At 42.3% G+C, this 24,682-nt stretch overlaps 2 protein-coding genes across 3 annotated transcripts; both read right to left on the bottom strand.

The window, feature by feature from the left end:
- Positions 1 to 1,086: 1,086 nt before the first annotated feature.
- On the bottom strand, positions 1,087 to 23,492 carry LOC148021631 (CASP-like protein 5A1). Of its 2 annotated transcripts, none has more exons than XM_087697096.1 (3): positions 22,889 to 23,492; positions 1,906 to 2,038; positions 1,087 to 1,809 (listed from the first exon to the last, which is right to left on the bottom strand). In XM_087697096.1, exons 1-3 carry the CDS (start codon positions 22,921 to 22,923, stop codon positions 1,618 to 1,620), a joined length of 360 nt encoding a protein of 119 aa, XP_087553222.1. In that variant the 5' UTR covers positions 22,924 to 23,492; the 3' UTR covers positions 1,087 to 1,617. The 2 variants fall into 2 exon arrangements, with proteins under 2 accessions (XP_087553222.1, XP_087553221.1); XM_087697095.1 differs by having other exon boundaries at positions 22,508 to 23,466.
- LOC148021632 (uncharacterized) lies at positions 11,064 to 21,017 on the bottom strand. The gene has a single exon (XM_087697094.1). The coding sequence runs from the start codon at positions 12,513 to 12,515 to the stop codon at positions 11,064 to 11,066; it is 1,452 nt and encodes a 483-aa protein (XP_087553220.1). The 5' UTR covers positions 12,516 to 21,017.
- Positions 23,493 to 24,682: the final 1,190 nt, after the last annotated feature.

Consider the following 24,682-nt stretch of genomic DNA (forward strand, 5'->3'; position numbering starts at 1 on the left):
GTCACAAAGGTGTTTGGAACTCTTTATCTACCCTAAGCATTACAGAGAAGAGAGCAAATCCTAAACAAAAAGTACATCAACAACTAGTCCTTCATAATCTAGGCACGAGATCAATTGGAAAACCCTCAATAAGATCATAAAACTCTTGAAAAGAAGTCTTCGAATCAAAAGGCTTCACTTAATGTGGTACATCCTAAAGCCCTTTCATCAATGTGTCATCATATACAGCTCAATACAAGAGTCACACGGCTTAATCAAGAAATGCACACATCTACAATCTAACTACTGGTTATTGAAATTTTAGGATATGAAGGCCCATGAACTTAAAAGTTCACAAGAGACAATATTTTATTGCAAAGGCTATTAGGTAGATGGTTAAAATAGGATCAAGTAGTATTGCAAACTTATTCAAGTTCCTAACCAAAATCAAGGATACATGCAACGAGCCTCTCGATTCACTTTGCCGCAGCAAAGATTTTGAAACTCCTTGCTTATCTATAAATAGAGATTGGAATCCTACCAATGGGAAAAAGCTAGTAGTTCACCTTATACGCTTGGCCTTAATACTCTCGTCTTGTTCCTCGTCTTTCTCACCAAGGGCTTTTTAAAGGCATCTAAAATGCTTGAAGGAGGTAGGCTTCAATAACAATCGCCTCGATGTAAGATAAGGTGCTCAAGGCGTTGTTCAGAAATGCAGCAAGCCAAAATGATCATGCAACCGCAGTTTCAAGCAGGCAATTGCAAAACCTTAATCATAGAAATTGTTTGATACCTAATGGGATTGGGAAGACTCCTAGCAGTCAAAAATATGACAGGCACCCTTCAATCAGGCCCGTGCACCTTGCTATCTATGGCTCGTGAGGCTCTATGAGAATCACCCATGATTGAAACGGCTCCTTGGGATAGTAACAGTAACAAACTCAAATTTCCCAACCGTTATAACATGTCCCATGAAACCTACAAACTGATTTTGCTTTCGATAGGGGTCGCCTCCATGAAAACTTACTCTCCTGAGTTTATTCCTGATTTTTTTTGTATTACGAAAAAGAAAGAATAAAAGAACAGTAAAGAGAGTATCTTCAAGAATTGCAATCAATATACAATGTCCCATCACTATGGAAACCTTCAAATCGTTTTCAAATAATGTAACAAAGTCCAGCAGATATAAGGAAATAGTGAGCGAGCTTAATCACTCAACTATTAGGGCATGTCAGCACCATATGTAGCAATAGAAGCAGTACGCGCACAACCATGAAGGACAATGATACGCGAATGACACAGACTGCAGTAAGGCTTCTCTAGTTTCCACAAGTAGCCTTATGTGCAAAGTAGTTATCAATCAAGCTGTTGCTTGTCACATTACCAGCTTGGTAGCTGCTGTGCAAACAGAATAAATTCATAACTCTAGGTACACTCAGCTTATCTGTTATGTAGCTTAGAAGGGATACCGGTCATCCTAATGCCCCTTGAATAGGTAGGCGGTGGTCCCCCTTGTAGTTGATTCGACAATGATGGTTACAGTGTTTTAAACACTCTTTTCACCAGCAGTAACATTTCCTTAGAACTGCTGTGCATTCGGTTGTCATTCTTGCCAATGACTGACAGTGATGCTCAGCACTACCTTGTTGCCAAAAGCCAAAATGTAAGCAGAAATGATGGGGCCGCCAATACCCAGCTAAGAAAAGCCATTCCTGCTGCAGCCTCGTACTTTCCACAGTGATTTTGACCACATTCTTTCAAATCATTATCAATGAGAACTGTTATGCCAGCAGTAGCACAAGCTGCTGCAAAGGTCAGTGTAGATGTCACCTGTTAAGCAAGCATCAAAACAAAGAAACCTAATTATTTACAAGGAATAGCAGCAGAGAGCACTGAAAACATATGTAAGTCTAACTTTTCTCTTACCGCATCACCCATAGCAAAGAGGCTAACCACAAGTGAATGATGCAGGCTTCTCCTAACTAACAGAGCATATATGTCAACCGCAGCTAGCACTAAGCTCCACAAAGACTGCAGCACTGTTGCTGCAACAAGGTAGCTGCAAGAATGGAAAAAGCAAAAAAGTTAACAAATTTCAATGACTTTCAGCTTTTATCAGCCTGATTGATTTTCCAAATGTTTGTGCTCAACTGAATATATATTGTATGAGAATGTCCTAAAGAGGCCACTTCCTGGAGGAATATGTAGCATTGAGGTATACAAGTGAAGTTTTAGCATGGATTGCCACAATATCCTAATTACACACATCGTTAGAGCATTACATACTGAAGAAGAATTGTCTCAGAAATTTCCAACAAGGATTATGCATTTTGTGATCATAAATTAGGAAGATACTCACAAGCTGATGGAAGAATGCCACACACAGGTCTATGGACCAGATATTAGAGAAAGCACACCAAACACAACACAAGCTGTCCTGACGTAGGATGAAACATAAGAGGGATAGACATCACACTCACCTCCCAATGATAGAGCTACAATGGCTCACCCCCAAGCCTATACCCTGTAACATGCTCCTATTCCAAGGGGAGGGATGGACATCACACTCACCTCCATGCATGAAAAAGATAACACACAGCCGAGATGTGGTATTTAATGAATCAAAGCCGCTGAAAAATGCCACATCTAGTGACTTAGACAAGAAGAAAGTGAAATTTAGTATAATCAGCCACTTGAACAACCATCAGCCACTGAAAATTCAGCCCCGTTTGATGCTGGTTTTGATGATCAGCATCTCATTATTGAGCCAAATGAAAATGGGCAGTAAAGGGGTCCTGAAAATCAACTTGGGCAGCATAACCAGCATGCTAAAAATGAATTACAGCAGCCTGAAAATGTAGTTCAGCAGCCAAATAATGAGGTTATTGACATTCCTTTGGATGTAAACCCATTGCCTAAGAATACAGATCATTGGGTGAGAAGGTCTACACATGTTAGAAGACCTATACATAGGTTTGATCCCTCTTTGGACTGCATTTTACTCACAGATGAGGGTGAGCCTCTCACATACACCGAGGCACAATCTTGTGAGTTAAAGAAAAAGTGGGAGCTAGCCATGCAGAAAGAAATGAAATCTTTGTATCAGAATGATACTTGGGATTTGGTTCCATTGCCCAAAGATAGGAAAGCCATTCCTAACAAATGGGTCTATAAAGTGAAGTGTGTAGATGGCAAACCCAAATACAAAGCTAAGCCTGTGGCTAAGGGTTATATATAGAAAGAGGAGATTGACTTTTAAGAAGTGTTTTCACATGTTGTCAAGATGACTACTCTCTACGTATTGTTTGCCATTGTAGCATCAATGGATCTAAAGCTTGATTAGATGGATGTTAGAACTACATTCCTGAATGGTGATTTAGAGGAAGAGTTGTACATGAAGCAGCCAGAAGGCTTTGTTATGCCAGGAAAGGAGCATTTGGCATGCAGGCTTAAGAGAAGCTTGTATGGTCTAAAGCAAGCTCCTAGACAATGGTATAAGAAATTTGATGCCTTAGGTTCAAGACAAGCAATGCAGATCACTGCTTGTATACAATGAAGGCTGATGATGGAAGCCTTATTATTCTTGTGCTTTATGTGGATGATGTGCTTATTGTAAGCATAAGAGCTAGGTTAATGCATTGAAAAGACAGTTGAATTCAGCCTTCTCCATGAAGGATTTGGGTGCAATTGAACACATTTTGGACATGCGTTTAACGAGTATTAGAGAGCAGAAACTCTTATTTCTCTCACAAGAAAAGTACATCAGTAGAGTACTTGACAAGTTTTCTATGGTTGATACTAAGCCTTCTAGTGTACCGTTACCACTATACACTAAGCTTAGCAAAGCAGATTACCCAAAAGATGATAAGGTAGCCAGCACTATGAAGGATGTTTCCTATGCTTCAGCTTGTGGGTGAAACCAACCTTCCTCCTCGGATAGGGTGGTAAATCCCTGATTACAACTAAATTATAGCAGCAAACAATGAACGCAAATCTGAAAATACAAATTTACCTACTGATCTTGGACAATGCACATCCGATTGGCCCCAAAATTGACGCCCCTTTTAGTATTTCTTTAGCTTTATTGAAGAAAAAGTTGATTTACAATGGGACTCTCCCAATCCCTTTCGGTATTTCAACTCCCCTTGTTGTCCAAAGTAACCGGCAAGTCTTCAATCTATTTTGCGTCTTGATTCGGGCACTCAATTGGCCTTCACCCACTTCATAGACAATGGAAATGCCCCAAATTCAATGGCTGGCTAGTCCTCCACCTGAATTCAGCTGAAATTCACCTTCAGCCTTATTGAATGCAAGTCTTGGAGCTTCCAATTTTTGGCATGCTTCCCAAGGCTGCTGCTAAACCCTAATTTCTACTATAAATTAGGGTTTACAGCAAAGAAATTTGCAATTTCTCAGCCCCCAAGGATCCAAATACTGAGATCTTCATAGCAAGGCTGTGCATTAGCTAGGAGATAAGAGGAAAAGCTATCGAGAGAGAAAATTCAGAGTTTTGTAGCGAAGAATGACTGAAAATCAATCAAGTGCAACTATTGCCCTGCCACAACAGCATATAGATGCAAAGAACTAAAGAAAATCAGTCATTTATTGTTGCTGCCCTACCTCAACAGCCTGTAGATGCTATCTCCTGCTGTTGATTGGTCTTCTTTTGCCCCTGGCTGCATCAGAAGGTCCTCCAATGGCTGCAAATCAGACCAGCAGCCTCCTCTCTCTCTCTCTTGCAAGCTGAATTTATAAAAAAGCCTCTCCCCAACCTCTAAAGACGTTTTTCAGTCTTGCATGGGCATTTTTGACAAGTGGTAGCCTTTCCAAATGGTTTTTCTAGAATTTTTCATAATTAAATATTAATTTTTAGCCTTTAAATACTGAAAATTGATCTAATAATCATTTCAGTGTCCTAAAAAATAATCTAACTGGCCAATAATTAAATTGACTAGGCAACTTCCATTCCCGAGTGTCTCTGTGTCATCTTTAACCGTCAGATTGGTGTTAGGTACCATTAAACGCCACTTCTCTAGTGTCACCAACTAACACTTATGGCTAAATGAAAGACCTAGGCCAACAATTGGTAGCAGATACCACCAAGCACCTGTGCGGCATAACTTATAGCAACTTTTACCTTTGACATCCCTTGATTTCTTCAGGTCTCAAGCTCGTAAATTTACTTTAACCCCAGTTGCACCTCACATGTGCATCATTTACTTAATCATGTGATTAAAAATTAATCCACATGTTAAATGAGGTTTCAAAAATACATGTCCTCATGACAGTCGGTCACTCATGTATTACTATGGTTGCTACTAGACCTGATATTGCTCATGCAGTAGGAGTCGTGAGCAAGTTTATGTCAAACTGTGGCAACGCGTATTGGATGGTAGTGAAATGCATCTTCCGGTACTTTAAGAGCACACAAAGAAGATGTATATGCTATGAAAAGGATACATCAGATCTACACGGATATTGTGATACAGACATGGCAGTGACTTAGATACTCGCAAGTCTACTAGCGAGTATATTTCCACCTTAACTGGTGGAACAATTTCATGGCACTCTAGATTACAAAAGATAGTAGCACTCTCTACTACTAAGGCTAAATATATTTCAACCACTGATGCTTCGAAAGAGCTATTTGGCTTGGCCATTTAGTCAAGGATTTCGGACTACCCATCAAAACACTTGTACTTGGATGTGATAGCTAGAGTACTATATGCGTGGCTAAGAATGCCATGTTTCAATACCAAACATATTGATGTGCGGTACCACTTTATCAAACAGGTTCTAGATGATTGTCTAGTCACACTGACTAAGATCAAAACATAGAATAACCCTGCAGATATTTTCACTAAGAGTCTTACAAAGCCTCAACATGAGCATTGCATTCGACTAGTGGGAGTTGATTAAAGGTTTACTCCGGAGCTTTCATTGAGAGGTTGTTGGGTATAAAGTGTCAAAAGATGACGTACCAGCGAGATAGTAGAGTTTGCAGGGAGGAACACGGAGTAAACTCGGCAAACATGGAAAAGAGAAGAGAAAAGAGAAGAAACTCTCATGAATAAAATGATGAAGATCTGAATCATGGAATGAATGTGATACAAGGAAACAAGGGTGCCGTAGCACAAGGAAAACGATGAAGATACGCATGAACTGTTAGCAGAGTATTTGTCAGCTCATGTGTGAGTCTGAGCTTGATCTGGGCTGGGCATTTTTATTAGGTATTTTAGGTTTTTTCTGGTGTGGCATTTTATGCCAGCGGAGCATTTATGCACCAGTCGGCCAGCATTAAATGCTGTCCGACCAGCATTATTACTCCCCACTTTTTCAGCCTATTTATACTCAGTGGCTCCTCCTCAGTCAGTCACTTCATCTTCACCATCTGCAGACTCTGTGGAGAGAGGAGCCAGTGCCAGTGCCCACGCAGCCAGTGACTCACTGTTGTATGCGACTGTCTCGTGTTTAGATATATGGATTCCATTTCCCGTGCATACATCTGAGTTCTCATCTGTATCGTGTTCTTTTCTTTTCTCTTTTTGTCTTGTGTTTCAGCAGTTTATTTCAGCACATGTTTATGCTTCCACTGCTGCTCCACTTCTGACATGAACAACAATGCCCTCTTGAAGGGATGTGAGGGTAGTGGAGAGGCTGGAGAGAAGAGGTGACTGAAACCGGCCTGTTCACTGGGAAGGGCGGTAGTGTACAACCAAAATATATATAAATGCTTTCACCCAATTCACAGTCGCCCACTTTACCTAAACTTAAAGACACAGAATCAAGAAGAAATACAGGAAGCTAGAATGCTCCTGTTGCCACACAGACACCCTGTTGGCCCCTAAGTCAGGCACCCCTTGCGGTATTCCTTTATTTTTAAACAGAGAGAAATTACAATGGGCTGTCTTTCACCTATTCTGGGTGAAATTTGGCAGCATAACAATACAATTACTGACCCAAATTAAGCTAACCAGAAGGGGAAACTCTGCCCAAGTCTGAAACTTCTGGTTGGAGGGCAGAATTGACTATTTCAATCTGCTGTAATTACTGGTTCAGACCTGTTCTGAAACCTGTTTTCAGTTCAAACTATTCCCTGCACTATTCAGCCCACTATAATTACTAGTTCAGACCTGTTCTAAAACCTGTTTTCAGTTCATACTGTTCCCTGCACTGTTCTGCATCATCTGTGCCAAGTGCCCCTTGATTCTGACATCAATTGGGCTCAGAAATAACCTCTGAACAGTCCACAAATAGTACTGATTTAGTGCTGTTTCAGACACTTGCTTGGTGAGGTTACCACCCTCACCTGTTCCTGCTTGTGAGCAGCAAACAACTGCTCCTGTTCCTGAAGAAAGGAGGCACTTGCCTCATGCAAAAACAGCATATTCCACTCAGTTGTTTCTGAATCAGAAGAAAGGCCCTTGATTCTGCAGCATAACCATACTGTCAGGGAGAGAGAGAGAGAGTAGGGAGCAAGCCCAGCCCTCTGTGCATCATAGACAAGGTAGGCCAGCTCTCAAGAGCTCTCCATCTACAGCTGTTTTTCACAAATGAGCCCCTTACAGCCCATAAAGTGCACGCCAGCCCTCTTTAAAGAGGTAAGTGCACCAATTTGTGCCAAGTGGCAGCACTGGAAGATATTTCCTGTTCCAGCCTTCCGGTCTGAAATTCTCCATGCTCGGTGCAGAATTTGACCCCGGCACAAACCAGAGGATTGATCCTCGTGCAAAAACGAAGATAATGACACGAACAGATTCTGGGGTCCAAAAATAGTAACTCCCTAAATTTTAGGAGTTACTTCCATTGCATCCCACTAGTCTTCTGACCATCTTTGCAAACTATGGCTACATCCAAATTTGTAATGTAGCTCAATTGAAAGTGAATTTCCACTGATGACCCCACATGGACTAATCTCTTGAAGATTTGTCCATCTTCACTTTGAACTAGTCTCTTCCAAGCTTCACTTTGAACTAGTCTCTTCCAAGCTAGTTCTTCAACACACTTGTCCATATACATTTTCACAAGTCTCTTCCAGGCTTGTCAATTTACAGTGCCATCAGTCTCTTCTAGACTTGTACTGGACCTTAACTGTCCAGTCTTGACTCACTAGACATTCCTGTCCGTTTCACATACTGGCCATGCAACTCAGGCGTTTGGATTTCAAGAGGGATCCTTCCAAAAAGAAAAACCAAATAAAATATGTAATAAAGAAATCAACAACAAGGTACTAGTTGTCACAGTCTTGTGACATACCTCCCTCTCGAAATCGCAAACGTCCTCGTTTGCATGAATGTCATACATGCTTCCAACTAACCCAGTGAACTTACACTTGGCAGCACATGTACAACACATACTGGCCATGCAACTCAAGCGTTTAGATTTCAAGAGGGATCCTTCCAAAAAGAAAAACCAAATAAAATATGTAATAAAGAAATCAACAACAAGGTACTAGTTGTCACAGTCTTGTGACATACCTCCCTCTCGAAATCGCAAACGTCCTCGTTTGCATGAATGTCATACATGCTTCCAACTAACCCAATGAACTTACACTTGGCACCACATGTACAACACATACATGCTATCAGTCAACATTGTGTACTGAACACACTGTTAACACATGTATGTTCTAACTGTGAAACCTGGCAGACTATCACTATGTGACTCCATATCATGGTTTCCAGATATAGTGGCCGGTACACCACAATGATATCCCCATAGTGGCAGATTCTCATTTGATGACTCCACATCACCCTGACTAGAGATCTAGTGGCCGGTACATCAAAATGATATCCCCACTGAGTCAATTCACAGAATACATGCCCGATCGAGTAACCATTGTTACAACATGTATTCAATTTAATAGAAGTAAAAACTGTATTCTTGCAAGCAATACTTACTTCTTTAGCACTGAGAAAACCATATGGACACAATAAGTGTTAACCTGTACAAAATCTGTTTCTGTACATAATTTCTTTCTTGAGCAATTGTCACTTTGACAATCTATTTCAGCTTAGAGATACAAGGGGTCAAGGTAGGTTGCAAGCGAAATGCTTCAAGGTAAAGTTTCAACACATTCGTCCATCCACTTAGCATCTATAGCTGGATAGTTCTTGAACTTAACCAAATACCTTCTAGCAACTTTGCCTTTCACTTTCCTTTCCTTGTGTGCCAATACCTGTTCTGGAACAAGAATTTCATCAAGTTCCTCAACTTCGGGCTGTTCCTTAGCTGGCATATCTTCTGGCACATCACCCACATAGGGTCTAAGAAGACTTACATGGAAAGCATTATGTACCTTCCAATTGTTAGGCAATTTGAGCCTATAGTTGACATCACTAATCTTCTCTGTTACTTGAAAAGGCCCATAGTATCGCATACTAAGCTTAGTGAAAAGACTTTCCTTGCCTTTCTGCTTCTTTAAGCGTGCCTTTTCAAACCTCAACAGTACCCAATCACCGAGTGAAAATATCAATTCACGACGGTGATGATCAGCAGCTTTCTTTTGCTTTGCCTGAGTCCTTTCAAGGGCATGCTTAACTTTCTGATACATTTTCCCCATACTCTGCACATACTGATCTGCCTAAAAGATCTTATCCTTTGTATGCAAAATGGGAGGAACCTTTTTACCACCTTCAACAATTTCAAAAGGGGCTTTGCCTGTTGACGAATGCACAGTATTATTGTATGCATACTCGACCAAAGGCAAATACTGCTCCCACTTTGACTTGTGCTCTGACACATAACACTTAAGCAGATCCAAGACAATAGAATTTGCCTCTTCTGACTGTCCATCAGTCTGTGGATGAAATGACGATGAGAACTTAAGCATTGTGCCCATGTTCTCAAATATGCCTCTCCAGAATAGACTTGTCATCCGTGGATCACGGTCACTGACAATAGACTGTGGCATACCATGATACTTGAAGACATTGCACATAAACAAACATGCCATCTGATCTGGTTTTATCTTCTTTCTGACAGGAATGAAATGAGCCTGTTTACTAAGCCTGCAAATAATAGTCCATATGCCATCATTTCCTGTCTGTGTCCTTGGAAGATCAAAGATAAAATCCATAGCTATGCTTTCCCATGGTTTATCTGGAATAGGCAATGGCTGTAAAAGCCCTGGTGCTTTTTGCCTGTCAAACTTGACCTTCTGGCAAATCAAACACTGCCGCACAAAAGCATCTATGTCTCTTCTCAAAGTAGGCTAATAAAAGAATGTCTCTACTGCTTTGACTGTTGCATCAATACCAAGATGCCCTGCATACGATGGAGAATGACTCTCTGTCATAACTTTCCGTCTAAATGGCATAGTCACACATAGTCTACCATGCATCAACATGAAACCATCCTTCAGAAGATAATGCTCATGTTGTTGTCCATTGACAAGCTGATCAAAGATCCTTGCAAAATCTTCATCATCAGCATATTGTTCCTTCATATCATCAAGCTCATGATAATAAGGAATTGACATAGCTGAAATTTGTGGCTTCCTTGACAAAGCATCAGCCACAACATTCTTTTTGCCTTCCACATGCACAATCTGAAAATGAAACATTGACAAAAAGTTTACCCAACACATATGCTTTTCTGACAACTTAGTCTGAGTTAAGAAATAACGCAATGTCTGATGATCTGTCTCGACAACAAAATCTGCCCCAAGTAGGTAGTGTTTCCAACAAGAAAGCGCATGAATCATAGCCAACAATTCTTTCTCATAGACCTGCATAGTCTTCTCTAGCCCGCAAGATTCTGCTTTCATAAGCTACTACCCGGCCATCTTGCATTAGCACTACACCAATGCTATTGCCACAGGCATCACACTGGACAACAAATGACTTCCTAAGATCTAGCAGAATGATCACTGGACTAGAAGTCATCTTTTCTTTAAGAAGATTAAAAGCTGAAATCTCTTTCTGTGTCCACTGGAAAGAGACTCCTTTCTTCTGTAAAGCATGTAAAGGTGAAGCAATCTCTGCAAAGTTGCGGATGAACCTTCTGTAGTAAGAACACAAACCCAAGAAGCTTCTAACATCATCTGGCCATGTTCTAATTGCTTCAACCTTAGCAGGATCCATTCAGACACCATCCTTTGACACTATGTGCCCCAGAAACTGGATTTCTTCCAAGAAAAACTCACTCTTCTTGCCATTGATAAGCAACCTATTACTGCAAAGCTCATCAAAGACTGCTTTCAAGTGTTCTCTATGCTCCTGTTCATTCTTTGAAAAGACAATCATGTCATCAAAGAATGTACCAACAAACTGCCTGTATGGACGAAAAATCCTGTCCATCATTCGATTAAACGTAGCAGGAGCATTGGTAAGTCCAAATGGCATTACCAAGAACTCATAAAGACCAAACGTGGTCCTAAATGCAGCCTTATGCACATCCTCTTGCTTAATCCTGATCTGATGGTATCCACTCTTCAAATCTATCCTGCTGAAAATTGACGCTCCTTTCAAGCGGTCAAGGATGTCGTCAATTCTTGGAATGGGGAACCTGTTCTTGATGGTACTCTTGTTCAACGCTCGATAATCTATGCACATGCGCCAAGAGCCATCCTTCTTCTGCACTAGGAGCACTGGTGAGCAAAAGGGAGATGAACTTGGCTGAATCAGCCCTTTTTCCAACAGCTCATTCACCTGGCTCAATATCTCTTTCTGTTGGGCTGCACTAACCCTATACGGAGGTCTATTTGGTGGGCTACTGCCTGGCACCAAATCTATTGCATGATCCTCAGACCTCTCTAGTGGCAACTGTGATGGTAATGAGTCAGAAAAACAATCACTGAACTGAGACAAGAAAGCAGACCTGTCTCTATCTAACATAGAAAAATTTGACTCATCATTATCCTTGACATCACCTGCAAAAATCAAGTACGCAGAAAGATGATTCTTTATTATAGATGTAATGGCAGAAGCCGATACAATAGGTACAGACTCTCCTTTAAGCTTCACATCAAGCACATGAGTCTTTCCCCTATGTTCCAAAGTCAGTGTCTTGTTAAAGGCATCCAACACACCATGCTTTCTGAACATCCATGGCATTCCCAACAAGACATCACAGCCTTCAAGTGGCATGATACAAAATTCTTCTGCATCAACATAAGACTGTACATGAAGACGCAGCTTTCCAAGAATGGGTGTCACAGACTCTGAGTGGCCAGGACATGCCAACCCTGCCTCTGCTGTGTAGTCCATCTCATCTGCTCTGATGCCCAAAGTAGAAGCCAACTCTGGTGAGATAAAGTTTGCCTTGGCTCCAGGATCAAAGAAAATGAGTACATGTTGATCCCTAACTTTACCCCAAGCTCTGCAAAGCTCATAAGCATCCGAGTGTGGCTTGTCTCCCAGCATATCTGGCAAAACCCTGTGCACCCCCAAACACTGTTCCTGGTACATAAATCTGATTTCCAGGTGCATAACCAGCCATACTCTGAAATACAGATCCACCTCCAAAGTACCCAGGATGTACCAAGGTCGGTGGGAAAACCTGTGGTAAAGCCTGAAAACTGCTTCCCTATCCATTTAAACCAACATTTGGCTGCTGTAAAGTGGCGAGCTGAACTGGCAATGCCTGTGTAACTAGCGTTTCTACCGCCTGTTCCTGAATAGTCAAAACCAAACTTGGAGTCTCCATTGACTCAGCAAGCTACTTTGGTGTTTCCACTGAATCTGCAGTATGCTTACCCTTATCCTGGACCTCTACTTGATCCGAAATCTTTACAGATTGCCCAACTTGCTGTAAAGGAAGGGAAGGCTGCAAAAATGCCAAAAGCCTTGGATTCTGCATCACTTGAGTAAACATACTCACAGCAGCAACTAACTGAGTCTTGAAAATGTCTTCATCCATAGAAGAAGCCGTAAGAACTTGTGGTTCAACCATAACAGGAGGAGTAACAAACTGTGGAGGTCTAGAAGACTCTCCCACCTCATGAACAACAGGGATCTCCTGTGATGAAAACGCTTTTTTCTCTCGTGTCTTCCTTTCTATCAGCCATAATGCACAATTCTGTGTCTTACACCCAAACAAACCCTGGCGCACTCTTTAGGGAAAAAGTGATTCGATCCCGGCGATGGAACCATGAAACCGGCATGGCATGTTCACTGGGAAGGGCGGTAGTGTACAACCAAAATATATATAAATGCTTTCACCCAATTCACAGTCGCCCACTTTACCTGAACTTAAAGACACAGAATCAAGAAGAAATACAGGAAGCTAGAATGCTCCTGTTGCGACACAGACACCCTGTTGGCCCCTAAGTCAAGCGCCCCTTGCGGTATTTCTTTATTTTTAAACAGAGAGAAATTACAATGGGCTGTCTTTCACCTATTCTGGGTGAAATTTAGTAGCATAACAATACAATTACTGACCCAAATCAAGCTAACCAGAAGGGGAAACTCTGCCCAAGTCTGAAACTTCTGGTTGGAGTGCGAATTTGACCATTTCAATCTGCTGTAATTACTGGTTCAGACCTGTTCTGAAACCTGTTTTCAGTTCAAACTATTCCCTGCACTATTCAGCCCACTATAATTACTAGTTCAGACCTGTTCTAAAACCTGTTTTCAGTTCATACTGTTCCCTGCACTGTTCTGCATCATCTGTGCCAAGTGCCCCTTGATTCTGACATCAATTGGGCTCTGAAATAACCTCTGAACAGTCCACAAATAGTACTGATTTAGTGCTGTTTCAGACACTTGCTTGGTGAGGTTACCAAGCTCACCTGTTCCTGCTTGTGAGCAGCAAACAACTGCTCCTGTTCCTAAAGAAAGGAGGCACTTGCCTCTTGCAAAAACAGCATATTCCACACAGCTGTTCCTGAATCAGAAGAAAGGCCCTTGATTCTGCAGCATAACCATACTGTCAGGGAGAGAGAGAGAGAGAGTAGGGAGCAAGCCCAGCCCTCTGTGCATCATAGACAAGGTAGGCCAGCTCTCAAGAGCTCTCCATCTGCAGCTGTTTTTCACAAATGAGCCCCTTACAGCCCAAAAACTGCACGCCAGCCCTCTTTAAAGAGGTAAGTGCACCAATTTGTGCCAAGTGGCAGCACTGGAAGATATTTCCTGTTCTAGCCTTCCGGTCTAAAATTCTCCATGCTCGGTGCAGAATTTGACCCCGGCACAAACCAGAGGATTGATCCTCGTGCAAAAACGAAGATAATGACACGAACAGATTCTGGGGTCCAAAAATAGTAATTCCCTAAATTTTAGGAGTTACTTCCATTGTATCCCACTAGTCTTCTGACCATCTTTGCAGACTATGGCTACATCCAAATTTGTAATGTAGCTCAACTGAAAGTGAATTTCCACTGATGACACCACATGGACTAATCTCTTGAAGATTTGTCCATCTTCACTTTGAACTAGTCTCTTCCAGGCTAGTTCTTCAACACACTTGTCCATATACACTTTCACAAGTCTCTTCCAAGCTTATCAATCTACATTGCCATCAGTCTCTTCCAGACTTGTACTGGACCTTAACTGTCCAGTCTTGACTCACTAGACATTCCTGTCTGTTTCACATACTGGCCATGCAACTCAGGCGTTTAGATTTCAAGAGGGATCCTTCCAAAAAGAAAAACCAAATAAAATATGTAATAAAGAAATCAACAAAAAGGTACTAGTTGTCACAGTCTTGTGACAGTGACAGACTAGATGAATCAGCCATAAGGAATAAATGAGAGTGGCTTATAAATAGGCACAATTAGTCTAGGATGGCGCCTCTTTTTGGGACTACAAACCCTGAACGCAAACCCTAAACGCAAAACACAGAAACGCAAAAAACACAAACTGGGGGTGAAGGGTGAAGGGTTTCTCAGCACCCTCTCTCAGGCCCAGAAAGGGGAACAAGAGAAGAGTGAGATGGAGATGCAATGCTACATGTTAAAGAATGCTCATACAACAAGTGCCACTTAGACAGTGTCCCTCGTGGGAAAATTGTTCACTTGCCCAAGTGCCCTAGTACAAAGATTATGAAAACATGCAATGCATAGGAGAAATGTCGAACTTTGTGTGGTGCCAAGAATCATAAGGATATGCCCGTACTCGATCTCGAGAGTTGGCTCCATGTTTGACCAAGTGACCAAGGCAAGAAGAGAAGGAGGAAGAAGATGTAGAGGATCCCTAAGATCCAAGATTTCCACCAGAAAGGGAACCTGCAGTAAAGAACAGTATACAGAGTGAACTGGAGAATCCGAAACTCAACCTCGGCAGAGAAGCCACTAGCTCCGTGCATCCATACTAGAAGGAATACGAAGGCCTCATCATAAAGTCACAGTTGAACTGCCAAGATCCCGATCTAGGTGGTACCTAAAGATCCTGGGTATCAGTATAAGAGATAACTGGTCAAAGACAGCCACCCCAAAAAAGTAGAGGATGGGTGAAGAACTTCATGTGGAGTAGGTTCCCCCTCAGAGGTGGGGGGTGGAGGGGCCCCCGTTGAAATCGAAGAAGTAGATTCCCCCTCTGAGGGCAGAGAAATAACATCCCCCTCTGAATCCCCCTCTGAAGTAGATAGGAAATCCAAAAACTCAAGGGTCACGGACTTCAAAATGTCTGATGATGAAGGAAGTGCTACCGATCATGCCGAAGAAGGTATCTAGGGTACCAGAGAACTCCCAGAGGTAGCCTCTCGAACTTCAGTAGTCAAGGGTGGGGAAGGGTAGGGCTCAAAATGAGCAAGAGATGGGCAACAATCACTGTCGCTCAGTGGAGTGAACTGGGTAGCTGAAGAAAAGGAGTCGAGCAGTCACTATTTCTCGAAGGAGCAAACTAACGAGTATCAAACAATCGTTGTCTCTCGATGGAGCGGGACTACAAAACCGCGGGCCATGGTAGCCATTGTACCCAAAAATAGATGGGAGAAGACTGCTGTTAGCATTGCAATGATCTCCAAGAGGTCATACCACCAATCAATCCTCCATTTGCTCGAAAGAACTTAGTGCGCATCGGATGCGTCTTATTGCCTTGAGCATAGTACTCTAATAGCCGATACAGAACGTTCCATGTGGCCTAGAAAGGAGAGGTGGCACAAGGAGTGCTAGCGGAAGATGCATATACTCCCGAGGGGTGGGGAGCAAAGGTCGAAGTTGGCAAGCATCGGTGGTGTATCCGGTGATGCCATAGTAGGAGCACCCAGTAGTCTGGTCATCTATTGGTAAAGAAGCCATGGATACCAGTGTGCCTAGCTGAAGAAGGAAGAGGTCAACCACGAATCATAAACTGCAATGTCCGCCTCAAGGGCTAGCAAGGCAATGGAAGGGCTGGAAGTAAGCTACCAGTGGGAGGAGGATGCGACTAGCAGTAAGTGGTTGCAACCATTAGAAAAACGCAAGTGAGGAGAGAGAAATACTAAAAACACAGGTTGCAGGAGAGAGAAAGACTAAAAAACGCACGAAAACCCAACAACAACAGTCAATATGCTGAAGTTAGCTCCGAACAATGTGTGATAGGCTGGAAACAAGTGTCAAACTGTTGTAGACAGCAATGGCCAGCTTGGACCGCAATGTTCTCTGCATCCAAGGTGTGGGCAGCAAGCTGAAATACCTGAAATCTGCAAAAACGAGATTGTTTTCTGAATGGAGAGTGATCAGCAACAGTTGCTCTGCTGTAAACACCTACAAACTGCGGGTGGAAGATTGGAAACAGGTGCCAGACTGTAGATGACAGCAAAGGACAGCAGAGACTGCGATGTCCTCCATGAAAGGGATGTGGACATCAAGCTGAAAACACTTGAAACCTGCAAAAACGAGATATTGATGCAGTGGAAGAAGAAGAGAAGTAGACACCAAACCCACCACCGATCTTTGCCTTCACTGGAGTGGAGGATATTTGCCGTTGTTTGAGCAAATCTAACTCTGATACCATGTCAAAAGATGACGTACCAGCAAGACAGTAGGTTTGCGGGAAGGAACACGGAGTAAATTGGACAAACATGGAGAAGAGAAGAGAGGAGAGAAGAAACTCTGATGAATGAAATGATGAAGATCTGAATCATAGAGTGAATGTGATACAAGTAAACAAGGGTGTCGTAGCACAAGGAAGATGATGATAACAGTCACGAACCACAAACCGCAATGTCCTCCTAAAGGAATGTGAGGGTAGTGGAGAGGCTGGAGAGAAGAGGTGACGGACTGAATGAATCAACCATAAGGAATGAATGAGAGAGTGGCCTATAAATAGGCACATAAAGTCTAGGATGGAGCCTCTTTTTGGGGCTGCAAACCCTAAACGCAAAAATGCAAAAAAAAACAAATTGCAGGTGAACGGTGAAGGGTTTCTTAACATAAAGGCCCTTCGTTACACTTCCCGCATATGTACAAGTGTGGTACACACACAGAATAAAAGAATGTATTTATACTTAGGTTTGCTCTCTCTGCACTCTCTATTGCTGTACACATTGCACTCTTGCGTACACCCCCTTCACAAAGAACCATGGCATGCCAAGAATGACATCAACATAGTCAAGGCTTATAAGTCGGAAGTCTATAAGTTGACGGTACTGTTGGATCGATAGATCCAAATCTAGTACCACATGATCCCAACAATTCATAGTAGAACCCTTTGCATATCGAACACGATAAATTCGATCAGGGAGTACTGTGTGGAGCCGTAGCCTCTACACCAAGCGAAAAGAAATAAAATTCTGAGTAGAGTCATTATTAAATAAAACTATAACCTCTTGGCCATTTATATGTCTAGTGACCTTTAAAAGGTCATGCGGACCAAAAAAGGTTTTATTAATAAAACTACCATCACTATTACTAGCATTAACGAAACAATCTTCAAATAAAATTTCAAAAGATATACCTAGAGCTTCAAGAGTGTTTGTTGAAATCTTAGAAATAAACTTCGCCTTCTTATTCTAGGGAGATTCTCAATCGCCGCAAAAGTGACCTATCCAATGGCAAGCGAAGCAGCCCCTTCGAGCAATCCCAGCTGCAACTGACCTTACGCTTACCATACTTTAATGCAACTCTAAGAACGGCTGAACGAGTTCTTGCCGGGTAGCTGACTTCTTTGACTAAAAGATATAACATCCATTTGGCTAGCCATGAATTGATGTTCGTCTCATCATATTCCTTCTTCTCTCCTTTAAAGCAATCGGGTTGGAACTAAATAGGCAATGTCCTCATGGCTGCTTGTACAAAAGGAAAATGGAGAGTGCACAACTTGACCAACTATTGTTACATTTCCTTGACTTGAGCTTGGAGGATCGCCACAAATTGTCAAATCTCCATCGGATTTGAAAGAAGAAGCTTCCGAATACTTTCCATGCATGTGTTCAAGTCCGAGAGAAGCAAGATGAGCATCTTCCATGTGTTGAGGTTCAATGGGAATGGGCACATCAAAAGAAGATACACTATGGAAGGCCATGATGGTAAGAGAGAATGTACAAGGCAAGAGAAAATAGAGTGTGCGAGAGTATGTATTGACCAATATTGAGACAGAAAGAGAGAGGGCATAATAGAATGCATAACTACAAAGGGAGTGCATTAAATACGGATCTATTCAATCCTCTCTTTTTTTTGTGGCAAGAAAGGAGGTAGGTTAAGAGCATTGTTTTTTATTTGCTCAAACTGGACATTTGATAGTGAAACGGAGAATAGTTATAATTATGAGAGAGAGAGAGAGAGAAAAACAGAGTAAGGTTCCGTGCCTTTGACATGCAATCCTCCAATGTAGCCTAATTGCACATACATGGCTTGTATGGAGTCTTTTCCACCTCCACATGGAGAACTTTAAAAATTTGACCGTGGCTAGCTCCTTTCTAGCCGACTGACCATAGCAATCAGTTTTGGATGTGATGAACCATCTGGTGGAAAACCAAACTCGTCCAACTCCCCAATGGACACATGCGACCTCTCAATCTCTTCGTTTTCCCTCATGTCGGATAGCGATAACTCTCCATCTCTATCTGTCTCACCCCTAGATCATCCCATGAGCCTCCCCACCACATCATCCTAACTCTTCCTCTCTCCTTAGACTTCTCTGCACTAAATTTCTCTCTTAGACACGAATTTCTCTCTCATGGATGTCTTCATAGCCATTATTTTTTGATAAACATTCTCCCTTTTGAACATTAAAACTAGAATCAACATTAATGTTTGGCACAATAGTGAAAATAATGTTAACATTAGAATTAACCATCATATCAATGTAAGCATTAAATGTTAACCAACGTAACATTTAGTGTCACGTCAACATTAAAATTAATAATGACATTTAACATTAAATATTAAATTGGTAAATTTTACTATCAATCAAAACTCGTGCTTATCCGGGCCACAAGGTTTCAACTTCCGACATCAATCTACCATAGCCCTAGAGTGGCAACTCTAGGACCAGACTCTGAGCGTCAGAACCACTAAAAATCACTACGCATAAGTATCACCTCAACACAAAACCCGAGCACAAGTACAAAACAAGAAACATATCTTGCTTTCATACCCACCACCCAAAACACATATTGCCTCTGTGAATACCCCTTCTGCTAGGACAATCCTGTACTACCCTTAACGAGACAAAGGTGTACCTGCCAAGTGTGAACCATCACAATTCCATGAGCAAAAGTGGTTTTATACACGTCATCGAATGTCACATCCAATTGCAAGTTGATGCTCTGATACCAATGAAACGTCTCCTCAAGATCCAACCTACACACAAGACACAACATAAGCCATACTCACAATGAAATGGACTAGACATCAAACTCATCTCCCAACCAGAGAGCCAAACGGACTCACCCACGAGCCTGGGAGCCACAACAGTACTCCGAGTCACAACCACATCCTAAGGGTTGGTGTCCCATACCACCAATCCACACCATCCCAATGAAAGGATGCATCAACCAACAAGCCAAGAGTCCCAAGAGTGGCAACCACATAATGACGTGCACAATAGAGTGTTGAGTGCCATGAATAGGACTCGGCTGCCCTAACCCCGAAGTGCCCTTAGTGCATTCACACTAAGTCACTTCATGACCACCATGGCCAATGCTACTAGTGCCCATCCAAATGTCCAAGGATGTAACACTCTCTTATATGGAATGAGTGCATACCGTCCATCATTTTTCTTGGCACTAAAGTTATTAGGCAAGCCATGAGCTTTAAGTTGGTTCTAATGAGCAGCTCACTTATAATTAATGATCAAGTCATTACATAACCCTTAATCAAAAATGTGATCTCATTGAGGAGTAGCTTGTTATTCATTTGGAAACTTGAACTTGGCTACTTGGGACTCTCTTTGTCATGAGGATGTGTATTCTTAATGCTTAGCTTTGGCATTATTAGTTTGAAGAGTTGTAGCAACAAAAGGAGCCCACTTGTGATGCATGGCTTGGTAGCCATGGTCGAGGACCCGAGAAATTGAGCTATGAACCACCTCCTCTATACTAGAGATTTTGAAGTTTATAGCATTAAGGTAAACATTAACAGAATCTTATCTTGATGAACCTATGGTTGAGGTAGAAATTATGAAGCTGCACATGAGGCACATGAACTGCATCGGAAGGCAGAAGAGAGTTGACACCTGGACACAAAGCAGGGCCAGCAGCAAAGGTGCTGTTGACATTGGAAGCTGGTGTAGCATGCAGCAATGTCAGACCTGGCAGCATAGCACAGAACAGGGCAGATCAGGTACAAGTGACAGGGCAGAGCATTTAGCAACAGGCAGGGCTGACAGCTGGTGGCACTTTCAGGCAGACTGAGCAGCAAATGCATGGATAGAGGCAGCTGCAGCATAGTAGCAGGGCCCCCTTGGGAATGGGGGAATGCGCTTCACCCCTAAAAAAGACTAGGGAACAAGGGAACCTGAAGGAGGAACGTCCAGCAAAGAGTGAGGGGAACGTGAAACGGAATGCAAAGGGAAATGTCAAGGCTGCCATTCCACCAAAGGGGAACATGGAACATTGTTAATTGTTGGGAAAGAGGAATGAATCTCACTTATGTTGGATGTACGTACCATTGCTTTTGCTCTGTCCCATAGTCCTATGCACAGACCGATTGTTTCACTCAAATAGGTATACAACACACACACACACACACACACACACACACACTCTCTCTCTCTCTCTCTCTCTCTCTCTCTCTCTCTCTCTCTCTCTCTCTCAACTTGCGCCAACTTTCAGCCATCATGATGCTTCTTGACTCTTTCATCTAGTTTAATCTTAGATTATCATTTATTTTGGGTCTTATGTTCCATTTTTATGTAAACGATGTATCATCTATGGAATATACTGTCATGTTTTGCAAATTGTACACGTTTCTTTTGAAGAGCTTTTGTAAGATATATGTAAATGATTAAATTTAGGCATATATGTATTATGTATACAGTAGAAATTGTTTCCCCTCTCATTCCCATTCCCCATAGGGCCCCGTTCCTGTTCCCCCAAGACCTCTCCTTCCCGTTCCCTTGGTACTATGAGCTGCAGAAAGGCAGGACAAGTAGCAGACCAGGCAGGCAGATATAAAACTCATATCTGACTAAACGAGTAAGAAAGTATGGTGCTACAACAACCCATAAATGTGTGCCTTGGTGCGTCAGCGGTCAATAAGGGTGCCAAACCTTGAAAAGCAACAGATGGAGAAAATTGATTGAGAAGAGAGGAAAGAGAAGATGACAGCTGGCTGGAGATGACTGCAACAGCAGGAGATCTAGTCGCAATGAGTGGGGCAAAAAAGCAAGAGGCTATAAATAGCCAACAGCCACCTATCGAACTAGGAGAAGCAATCACCTATTGTAAAAGATAATAAATGCATGAAAAAAGACCAACGCGGCTGAAACAGTAGTCACCCCGCTTAAGTGCCCATAAAAAAGGTCACCTGCCTATGTTAGAATTGTCTACCCATGCAGGAAAGTGCCACCTGTGGCTTGAATGTCAATGAACAAGTAGCAGAAGGTGTCACTGTCGTAGGAGAGGGCCAAGAAGGCTGCACAGCCTGCTAGAAAGGGTTGAGACTAACATGGACAAGGCAAAGAAACCCTAGTCTGCACCTAATGTGCCTATAGCGAAGGTTGTTGCCACGAGCAAGGGACTGACAAACAAGAACAGTGTCAGAGCAGACTCCAATTGAGGCTCACAAACAAGGATGAACACAGAGAAAGCCATAGAAACACATATATACTAACACAATGTATATGACAGAGTCTTGTGAGGATCAATTGTGCCCCAGAATTGCAGGAAATACATGCATATATACTTAATTAAAAGCTATCACATAGGTGAGCTCAGTTGGCACTGCAAATGTGATTCACAAGCTCACTCAGGTAGCACATACATGAAGGTTTGCTACAGCAGTTAGAAATGGCACAACTTGTTGATGAAACTTATCAGCGACTGACTAAAACAGTAAAGTGGAATGGAGATAATGGCATCAAAATACCAACATTAGACCCTAGAGAAAGCTCAACAATTCAGCGCCATGTCCCTTCAAAAGCTAGTATCTTAATTTCACCAAAAGGATCCTGATTACAGGAGTCAGCTGTTGTCATCGAGCAATTTAAAAGTAAATAGAACCTACCAGAAAGCCGTAACCTGTGAAAAGTCTGGTGTAGATACCATGACACTAAATGCAAGAACAGCAAAACCAAATTGACCAAGTCGAAGAGCTAGCCCTCCCAAAGTGCCTGGCATTCCCTGGTAGTCTTTCATCCTCACCCTTGGAGGAGGCTGTATCAAGGCAGGTGGGACGCCAACCGGGTGTACAGCCGGATGGCTAACTTCCATCTGCACTGCCCTTCGGGCGCAACCCTTTTCACAGATCAGACAGGGGTCAACTTATAGGCACAACTTGCTTTTTGTGGCAACTTCAGCGAAGAGAATCGGCACAGTGCAGCTTCCACAGATTTAGTACTTTTATAGATATTCCATAATTGTGCGACCGACCGGGTGAAGTCCTTACACACAAATTTCAAGCTGGTGAGTCCTCTTCACCATAGTGACAGAATTGAATTGAAGGCCCTCCACAAGGTCGGACTTGCAAGAAAAAAGAAATAGCTCTGCTTCAGTATAAATCAGCAATCAAGGACCAAATCTTCAAACGATCATCCTGTAGAGGTCCTTCTTTGAGATTCAAAGGACCACTATGTTAACAGATCGCGGAAGGAAAGCGTGCATTCGCGATCCAAGGGAAGAAATTTCATCAGGGAGGAATTGCATCTGCCAAGCGAGAAACGCGGATCCAGGCACTTTGGCAGGAAAGATTCTCTCAATTGTCTCGCCCAACGAGAAAGCTCGAGTCGTGAGTCGGCCGACCGATTGAACTAACTTGTTCTCGCTATGGCGACGCCGCTTCTTGCTGTGGCGATGGAGCGATCGAGAACCAGCCGTAGAGCCAAGAGAGGCCGGCAAGGCGTAACGAAAGTTGTTTTCACGTTTGGGAAAGGGCCGGTTCACACATATTCGGACAGACAAGCACGTAGTTAGGGGTCGCACATGATCGATTGCGAGGGAAAAAAGAGATACCACAGTCGGCACCCTTTATGACGTAGCGCGGGTGTCGCAATTTAACAACTATTGGGTCGGGCATATTGTGTGTTCGTGACTAAGAGCACTCGCCGATCAACACATGATAGATCTGATTGACAGAAGCACGATCCTGGTGCAAGTTGCAACTGACCTGCAAGTCTCCCATCATGCCAAGGACGATCCGAAGCATTGGAGGGGAAGGGGTCACTTAGGGGTGGCAATCTTGTAAATGTAGGGAAATCATGTCCCAAAGATCACAATATTCACCAGGAATCCAAAAAACCCATCTAGTTATGCAGAATGACATAAGCATGCTATGCACCAATATGGTTGCATCTACAATAGAGACTACTAGCACATGTAGAAACCTAAACCGCTCCACAACAGCATCACTGTCTCGAAGCGACAAGTGAAGTTGCACAGCAACTTCGCTCAACAATCTATTTTTCATCTTAATCTCTCTTATTTTTCCTCTCTGTTTCTAATTTTTTTCTTTACCCTCTCTCTCCCCTCAAATTCCCTATATCTAATTCTCTCTCTCTCTCTCTCTCTCTCTCTCCTTTTATTCTCCCCCCTCTCTCCTCTCTTTTCCTTCTCTCCCTCTTCTTTTTTTTCTTTTTCTTCTCTCTCTTTTCATTCTCTTTTTAAATTTTTTACTCTCTCCCCTTTTCTTCTCTACACTTTTTTCTCTCTCTCCTCTATTTTTTATTCTCTTTTTAAATTTATCTTTCTTTTATCTATAATTCTATCTCCATGTTCCTTCCCTCTCTCTCTCTCTCTCTCTCTCTCTCTCTCTTAAAGTAATACATTTTATATTTTTCCTTTATATAATTCTCTCTCTTTATGTTTATATTCTTTCTCTTCTCCTCTCTCTCTCTCTCTCTCTCTCTCTCTCTCTCTCTCTCTTTCTTGTCCTATTTTTTCTTACTTTTTTTTCCTTCTCTCTCTTTTAAATTTTATATTTCCTCTCTCTATAATTCTCTCTCCATCTTCTCTCTCTCTTTTCTTCTTCTTCTTTCACTTTCTTTCCCCCTTGAGTCTTTTTTAAAGTATGTAAATTTTATCTTTTCTCTATATATAATTCTCTCTCTTTCTATTCATATTCTCTCTCTTCTCCTCCTCTCTCTCTCTGCCCCCTTTTCTTCTCTTCCCATTTCTCCTATTTTTTATTCTCTCCATCTGTAATATCCCCACCTGTCCCCTTCGCATAGGAATCCCCCTCCCTTTT

The sequence above is a fragment of the Lygodium microphyllum genome, chromosome 17 (genome assembly GCF_053477565.2).
Source record: "Lygodium microphyllum isolate KBCC chromosome 17, Lygodium_microphyllum_v1.1.10, whole genome shotgun sequence".
Lineage (NCBI taxonomy): Eukaryota > Viridiplantae > Streptophyta > Polypodiopsida > Schizaeales > Lygodiaceae > Lygodium > Lygodium microphyllum.